The 9168-nt window shown below is 38.3% G+C and overlaps 1 protein-coding gene across 1 annotated transcript; it reads left to right on the forward strand.

Moving 5' to 3' along the window:
• Positions 1 to 6882: 6882 nt before the first annotated feature.
• Positions 6883 to 9168, forward strand: LOC106399054. Its single transcript, XM_013839532.1, has 8 exons — positions 6883 to 7038; positions 7123 to 7287; positions 7482 to 7564; positions 8036 to 8171; positions 8256 to 8395; positions 8514 to 8598; positions 8709 to 8927; positions 9013 to 9168. Exons 1-8 carry the CDS (start codon positions 6883 to 6885, stop codon positions 9166 to 9168), a joined length of 1140 nt encoding a protein of 379 aa, XP_013694986.1.

Raw genomic sequence — 9168 nt, forward strand, 5'->3', positions numbered from 1 at the left:
CCACTACTACTTGCATGGCAAGCCAGTCGAAGTGGTTCTTCCAAACCAGAACCTGACGAGTTTAGAGATACCTGGAGCTATCAGCTTCAACATACCCCAGGAGTACTTTCTTGGAGAACACGGGCCTCTCGATCCAGTTCATGCTGCTCCATCAAGGAGAAGGAGTGTTCCTACGCGACCTGACTCGCCTGTTGCAGACACTTCTGAGCATATCTATGGACCTCCGCGCTACTACTTCAAGCCACATGACGGAGTTCTTCCCCCTGGAGCTCTTCGTGATGCTCATGACCACATTGGTCGCCTTCAGAGGTGGAACAAGGCTCAGGACAGAACGATAGAAAAGCTGAAGGATAAGTGCAAGGCGCTAAGCAAGACAGTAAAGAAGCAGGCAAAGACCTCAGCCAAATTCATGAAGAAAGTAGCTGATGTCTTAACCAGGGGAGGAATAGCTGGATGTAGCTCAGCAGACTTTGCTTTTGCGAACACCTCAAACCCCCAGCCTCCACCTCCGCCTGATGCTCTTGGCTTCCCCCTCACTTCTGCGCAGCTTCAGCGTAAGTGGAGGAACCCACCCACTCAACCTTCCACTTCCGGTAACAAGTCCCCATCCCTCGCTTCTTCTGATAGTGAGGTCGAGATTGACGAGGTTGAGAGCCAACCATGGTATGGAGGCTCCGGTTCAGCATCCGGTGGTTACTACACCACCTTCCCACCTGACGACGACGATGATGGGGCATCTTCCCCCACCTACTATCCATAGGAGGTACTTCTTTCTCTCCCTTGTATATACCATTTCTTTTTTGCATATTAGTTTTCTTTTCGTTATCTCTCTCTTTACTTGACAACACAGAGACTGTGTAACTCAAGTTTGGGGGAGGTACCAAGCATTTGATCATGTTTGCTTTGATGTTGTTTCATGGAGTCATGCATTGCAAACATATTTGCATTAAGAAAAAAAACAAATTCATTTAGTTTGCATCATTTTGCATTTCTAGGAGAGTCTAGAGCATATAGGTTGCATTCACTTGCATTGGGAGCAATGATTTTAAATGTCTTATAAAGAACACTACGTTTCACCTGAAAAGCTATGCACCTCTCGAAAATACTTGTATGTTTCGTGCCTTGAAAACTCTTCTTGAAACATGTTGATTGCTGAAACCTAGTCGTTGAAGCCAACTACAACCCTATTTGAACTAAACGAACTTAATGCTTCTTCCTTAGGGTCCCTTGTGTACTGAGTCATGGCTATACACACTTGAGTTGTCACATCTTTTATGCCAATCTTTTTTGACAAACTCTAGTGGTAGACCACTCCCAAAAACCTTCCCTCCTTTTAAGCTTTCATTGTTTGATGAGTGAGGCCTTCTTAGGAAAATCTTACATGTGCATAATGTTGAGAGTATCGGGAACGACAATGCTTGATCTTCATTCTTGCTAGATTAGGTACATCATTGTCTAGCCATAGATGGGGGTGAGTGTTGTAAAGTTTGATTTGAGAGTATGAGAAAGTGGAAGGAAAAGAGTGAACTTTTGTGCTTAATTGACTAGTCTTTATGGGATAAGTAGAGAAACTTCTAGCTCAGTTTATGAAAAGTCTTGGCCCCCGAAAAAAAAAGAGAAAGAAAAAGAAAAGAAAAAAAAAATATATATATACATAAAAAAAAAAAAAAAAAAGAAAGAAAGGGGGCTAGCAAAACTGTTTAGAGCTAGCTAAGTTTTGTTTTGAAGTTGAGAAAAATCCTTATGAGATTTCAAAGAAAAGAGTTTTGTGTGCAGGGTGTTCTTGAGATCTTTTGGTGAGAGATGTGAGTTGAGCTTGACATTGGGGAAAGATTGTGTAATTGTATGTTTGGGAAAAGGGTAGAACAATGGAGATTGAGCATTGTATGCATGAGTTGGTCTTTTTCTTAGATATATTATGTGCAATGTCAAGGCTACTTGTTTCGAGAGTAAACCACCTTAAAGATTTTATGTTTCGAACCTCTTAAATCACTTGAATAAAAGCCTTCCCTTACCCAAATGACTTGGACCGACTGACCATTTGCAAGAATTCACTAGATGTTTTGTGCTTAATGAATGTGAGAGTTGGTTGATTTGAATGTGTGGATGCTTGATGATGAGTGTAGGGGCAAAAAGGAGTTGAGATAGGCCTAGAGAAGCTAGAGTGTAATAAGAGAGTGTGCTAATTGTGTTTGCTAGTGGTGTTTCTTTTGGCTATGAGCTCCCACCTTCAAACCTCTCTCCCTATGAGTTCTAGAAAGTTCACTTGTGGACAAGTAAAGAACAAGTTTGGGGGAGTTGATATCTTGCATATTTCTATTGTTTTATCCATTCACACATGTGCATTTTGATCATATAGATTAGGATTTAGCCATGTTTAGGTTGCATTTTGCATACATGAGTCCTTATCAGGTATTGGAGTACCACATGGAGTTCTTGGAGACATTTGGGTGCATTTGGAGTTCAAAAGAAGTGTTTAAAGTGATCATTGGGTGAGTAGTAGCGCATGGGAGCGACCAGTCCGGAGCGACACCATCAAGTCGCTCTGATCTCCCTATCGGAGCGACCTTACCAGAGCGTCAGGGAGGAGTCGCTCGCGTTTTCATCACTCGGAGACGCGAGAACGAGTCCGGAGCGACACCATCAAGTCGCTCTGATCTCCCTATCAAAGCGACCTTACCAGAGCGACAGGGAAGAGTCGCTCGCGTTTTCATCACCCAGAGACGCGAGAACGAGTCCGGAGCGACCTCTCGCAGCGACACAGCGAGGTCGCTCCCGAAGCATGGATTGACTTGTCGGAGCGACGAGCCGAGGTCGTTGCGCGTCTTATTTCTGCTCGAACTTATGATTTCTCAAGGGCCTTTTGGTCATTTCATTATGCACGCTTTTATTTTCTAAACCTATGTTTTAATACTTTGTAAGCCACCAGGAGGCAGATCATCTTTGTTCTTAAGAAAAACCACCAAAAACCTTTGGAAAGTCATCTCTTGAATCAATTGATCAGTTTTGTTATTGAAATTATGTGTTCTTATATCTATTTTCTGTGTTTCTCTACATGATTAATCTGAAATCCAACATGGGTTTAAGAGGAATCATGGAGATTAGTGAGTAATCACCTTTTGAATTCATGGGTTAGGGAGATTAAGGGTGATTGGGTTAGAGCTAGGATGTTTTAGTGTAGATTATTCATATTTCCTTGCTAACAGAGTGAACATAATGCATCTTCTGAGTTGGCCACTCAGTTGTTGATCCTTAGGCATTTCTCACCCGAAAGGTGTTCGAGGAAATGCCCGAGACAACTCTTCGAAGCTTGTAGCATACTTTGCCAAAGACATTTGTTCTTAGAGGTGCTAAGATTGTCCTAAGCATCAGAAAATTATAGTATGTTCATGAGGGGGAGAGAGGATAAAACCCTAAATCCATGACCACACTATAAATTCGTGTACCATGGTCTATGACCATGCTATAAACGGCTTGGCCGTGAAGGCCATTACCTATAAGGTTCGGACATCCATCCTAAAGCTTAGGGACATCATGAATTTACATGTACATAAGGATAATATGCATCAGGCCATATAAGTGAGCATAGATATTCCCATCTCAGATTGTATACAGGTCATAAACCAGACATACACCATCTTAAGAGACTTTGAATAAACCACCACAAACATATGTGCCGTCTAAGATGGAACCTCAGAAGAGGATTGAGAATATATGTTGGATAAGAATATGTCTTTCTCCCACAATTTCTAAGAGACCTTGAGCCAAAACATGGGTGATCAGATTATGGCCAGGTACACGGATTGCATGACCAATGAATCCGACTATCCAACATTAGAAGGAGAAAGTTATAAGCTGGTACAAAGAAAAGAATGATAAAGAGAAATAGTATGGTATCAACCATCATTGTCTTGGCAAAGATTCTCGGACTAGAGAATATGATTATAGACGTCCAAACAAAGAAAAGAAAAGATTATACAAAGCTAGCTAATCGAGATGCCAGACACTGACCCGAAAAGAAAAGAAAAGAAAAGAATGACTAAGTCATAACCAACTTAGCACCAAACGAAATCTGATGTCCTAGAAAGAGACACAGTCAAGTTGCTACAGAGTCTATACAAGATAGACCAAAGTGTTCCATAAGATAAGGAACCTCAGAAAGAAAAAGAGAAAGGTGCATAGAATACAAATCTGAGGTCATAAGGAAACCAGACCAGACATTGAGAAAAGACTGCGCAGCTAAACATCTAAGGTACCAAACCATGTAGTTTGGGACGCAAAGCTACTAGGTAACAAAGGTCTTGGATAATGAAATCTCAAATCGATTAGATCATGTCTGGAACACAATGGAACCATATATAAGTGTCGACACATGAATATATATTTGTACATAAGAGAGTAGCACTTGAACATAAAGATATAAACGAGGATCAGAACCCACGAAAGAGTACTCATAAAAAATAAAGATTAGATTGAAAAGATAAACGTGGGGTTTAAATTATCTATAGAGAAAGATAGGCGTATTGGCCACATACATATATACAGAAACGCCATCTGATATAAACCAGTGAAATAGATGAGTCTTGTGAGGGAAAAGAAACCGTGAGATATGGTACATGATCACGTGGTCTAAAGGTGTTCATGTTTCCTACTAACATCATACGATCATAGCTTGTTACACAAGGATACTCACAGAGACCATGGAACAGATTATAAGGTGATAAACTCCTATGTGGTGGATGCTGCTACATATTTTCGAAATTGATAAAAGTCTGGTCATAAGAAAGAAATTAGATTGACATATAATGATGTAGTAAGCAGCATATGAATCACTGGATAAATAACAGTTTTGTTCCTAAGCTGTTTATGGACTGAAACAAAGCAGCTGCATATAGTATGAAATACTAGTAAAGGAATTGTATAAGAACAATCCAATTCAGTCCACACACATATACAAAAGAAATTCGAAATTCCTTGTGTTTACTTTATCAGCCTAAAGAAAGGTAATTTGGATTAACTCAGCTTGCTATCTCATATAGCACGTTCTCCGGATAGACAAATCCGACATCAGATCCCTTAGATACGGATCCGGCATAGCAGAACAGTTTGCTGCTGCTGTATAAGGCAACTACTCCCACGAGACTCTGTCATGAGGCTGAGAGGAGATATTTAACCTATCTCGATCGGGTACCAATATGTTGCAGTCTATAAGCTCGTGTGATCAAAGTCCATGACCTAATATATATATATTCAATGCGTGATATGATACATGGCAAGGGAGGTCATGGGACGCCATCAAGATAAATATAGGACTGCAATGTCTGATGTATATGGCATTACCAAATGCAAGAAAAACCGATAGCCATGTAAGAAGTCCACGAGTGTATTTGGCCGCAGAGCCATAGTTTGATAAGATCGTAAAAACTCGTTGCAGCAATGATCATTGGTCACATCATGATCTTGGACACTCATGAGACGAGTTGTGGACATGTATAGACGAGGTCTATGACCCAAACATGTATCGATCAGATTAAAACATTGCCGATGGTAGTGAAGAAGGAGAAGTTCATATAGTCCACACTTTATCATCGTCACCAATCATAATAGCCAAAGAGAGTATCCGTGGGCTTGTGTGGTTGAGATCTATGACTCAACATGAATCAATTAGAATAGAATATGGCTGATGATGATAATAAAGAAAGATCAATGGACAAAGACATTGGTACACATCCGTGTATAGAAGATACACCGGATCTTAGGTTTACGACCTGAAATTATAAATTCATGGTACCATACTTAGTATATTGTCCATAAGTATGTTTAGTCTGTCCGACAAAAGTATAGACAAGTCGACAGCAAAGGTTCACTTCTTGACCTTGCACACACGATGTCAGAAGACATGAGAAAAGACCAGAGAGGTCGAAGTGGTCCAATTACGGTTCAATAATAAACTTGGCCAATTTGTTTACTTCCTACCTGCACGTTCAGGAAGCTCACGCATCAGATGCGTAGACTAAAGAATCTCCACTGAGGTTCACATCAGGGGGAGTAGTACGTGTTGTACTCTTTTTCCTTCATCATGGTTTTGTCCCACTGGGTTTTCCTGATAAGGTTTTAATGAGGCAACATTAAGCGTATTACAATCATGTATGGTTATGGCATCCAAGGGGGAGTGTTATAAATCATTAAGTGGATGACCCATAACCGGCCCATACCTAGAAAGACATGGCCGAAACCCTAGAGAGAGAGAAGAGAGAGAGGCGGCCGACTAAGGAGAGAGAGGCAGCCGACTTAGGGTTTCCATATTACTAGTTTTACTATTCCTTGTTGGTTTATGATTTGTAATCTTTCCATTTATGTATTTCCATTTAAACTCCTTTGTAACCCTTATATAAAGGGATGTATTATTCATTAATAAAACACACAGAATTCCCCATTCTTTTACAACACTAACCACATCAATAGGGAGATTTTAGAAAATCTAAACTAACGTGTCTTGCAAACAAATCCAACAAAATAGGATTACCGAAATATGCTATATATCTATTTCATTTTTGGAATTCAGAATATCTTCGCAATACCCATTAATCTAACGTGACCTGCAAACCAAAACTGAATATCTAAACTACCTTTAACAGTTCCTAATATCTTCGCAATACCCATTAATCTAATGTGACTTGCAAACCAAAACTGAATATCTAAACTACCTTTAACAGTTCCTAAAAAATATGAAAATCGGAATATGCTATATATCTATTTCTTTTTTTGAATTCTGAATATTTTTATCAATACCATTAAACCTAATTTTATAACCAAATCACTATAAAACATCTTCATTCACCTCATTTTTCTATACCTCACCGCAAAAATACACTCACGAAAATGTCTATCGTTACATCAGACCGAGTATCTTTGCTGAACCATGTCAAACCATTCAAAACAACATGGAAGGTTGAAGTAAAGGTTCTGCATTCATGGACACAACATTCGAATTACACTGGTGGAGACTCTGTTCAGTTCATACTAGCAGATAAGACAGTAAGTGTCTATTTGTTACCGTTATGTTTCACAAAGCTTTTACATATTCTCTAAACCTAAATTTAATGCGTTCTTATAATGTAGGGTGTTAAGATTCATTGTACCTGCAAGAAACTCTTCCTTGCTCGTGTTAAGAAATTGCAGATTGGAGCATGGAGGTTCATTGAGAATTTTGCCGTGACCCCAGCTGGCGGAAAGTACCGTCCAACGAGCCATGAATACAAGATGTCCATCCTAAGCAACTCCAACGTGACTGAGTCTTCCCTGAAAAATGATGATTTTTTTTTTGTCATTAACCAGTTTTCCCGAAATCACGAACGGGGAGTCTTGATTCAAATTTCCTTATTGGTAAGTCGTAAAAACTATAAAGAATAAATATATGCTTCTTTTAATATGAGCTAATATAGCGATTCTTAAATATTGTTGTAGATGTTATTGGTCAGCCAATTGATAATGGAGATTTGCAAGTTGTGGCAGTGCAAACTAAAGAAACAAAGAAGCTGGAACTTACTTTGAGAGATACTGAGTATGTTACTATGATCTTTTACAAATAGACATTCAGTTTTGTATCCAGAACTTGTGTTTACTATTTTTTTTTTTTATCTGTTATCAGTGATCAACAAATAGCGTGTTATCTTTGGGGTCGTTTTGCTGAACAACTTTATTATGCTTACAAAGTTGGTCAAGTGAACGAAAACTTCCTATGTTGCTAAGATTTGCAAAAATAAATGTTTACAAGGGTAAGATCTCTACTACACTGATTAAACCAATTTAGTTTGTTTATAATATAATTATTATTCATTTTGAATTATTTATTTTGTTTGTTGTAGGACAAGTCCAGATAACTAATGCATTTGACACTTCAACTGTTGTGATTAATCCACCTGAATTTGATGTGCAAGATTATCTAAGATTTTAAGTTATATTCTAATCATTTATAACCGTTTAAAATATATATTACATAAGTCTTTATGCAAACATTTTATTATGCATTTAGGATGCCAAATAATGAGCAAAATAATGAGCTTGCTCTCACAACTGGTTGTCGTGAGGTTGTCAAACCAAAGGGAAACAAACGCCAACCAGATAAATGGTCTCTTTACCCAGAAAGAACAATTTTGGATATCATTATGGTAACTGAGGTATTTTTTTGAGAATTGACTTTAAATTATTGACCTTTTTGGTACACCTTACTAACAGTACTGATATTTTTGTAGTATGATAAATGCATTGTCAAGGCAACTGTCTATGCAATAGACACAGACTGGGCATGGTATTATTTTGGTTGTGTTAAGTGCCACTACAAAAAGGTGACCAACATTACTAATAAAGAATTGGTGCCTGTGAAACATCTGTGGTATTGTGGTTACATGCAAGCAGTCAGTCACCAATGTTGCTCCAAAGTATGTATCTTTATCTTGAATCACTAATGCTCACGATCTTAATTACTGAACTAATTTAAATTTTTCTATTAGGTTTAAACTCCATCTCCTAATAAAGGATGACACTGGTGAAACTAAGGTGATGTTACTTGATACTACTGTTGAACCCATTTTGGGAGTAAGTGCTGAAGTTCTTTTAGATGGTTCTCTAGAAGAGGTGTATGTTCACAATTATATTAGGATTCTATATTTGTCGATCTTAAAATTTGTTTGTATATTTTTTATTAGGTTGAGGATCCTGAAGATTTGCTTAACGCTATTACTGATCTGATTGGGAAGACTTTGATGTTTGGTGTCTATGTGGGCAAAGACAATGTTGACTATGGATCCCACATATGTAACATTGGGAAAACTTGGTCTGCTGATGAAATAATATCAGAGTCTGACGATGACAATTCTGAAGATACATTGACTAATGGTGTTTCATCTGATCGTTCATCAGGACAGGTTTATAAGTTTTGTATGTTTTTTATATTCTTAAAACATATCTATATTGGTGACCTTAATAATGTTGTATGCTTTTTTGTTTTAGGTATCTTTCATCACCATTGACAGTGAAGATAACACCTGTTTATCCTCAACTCCACTTTCAAAACGTAAAGTTGACAATGAAATTGAAGACCTTTCTTCTACTTCAAAAAAACAGTGCTCAAAGATTATCAAGGTTGAAAAGGTTGTTGTGGAGTAG

The sequence above is a fragment of the Brassica napus genome, chromosome C7 (assembly GCF_020379485.1).
Source record: "Brassica napus cultivar Da-Ae chromosome C7, Da-Ae, whole genome shotgun sequence".
Taxonomy (NCBI): Eukaryota; Viridiplantae; Streptophyta; class Magnoliopsida; order Brassicales; family Brassicaceae; genus Brassica; species Brassica napus.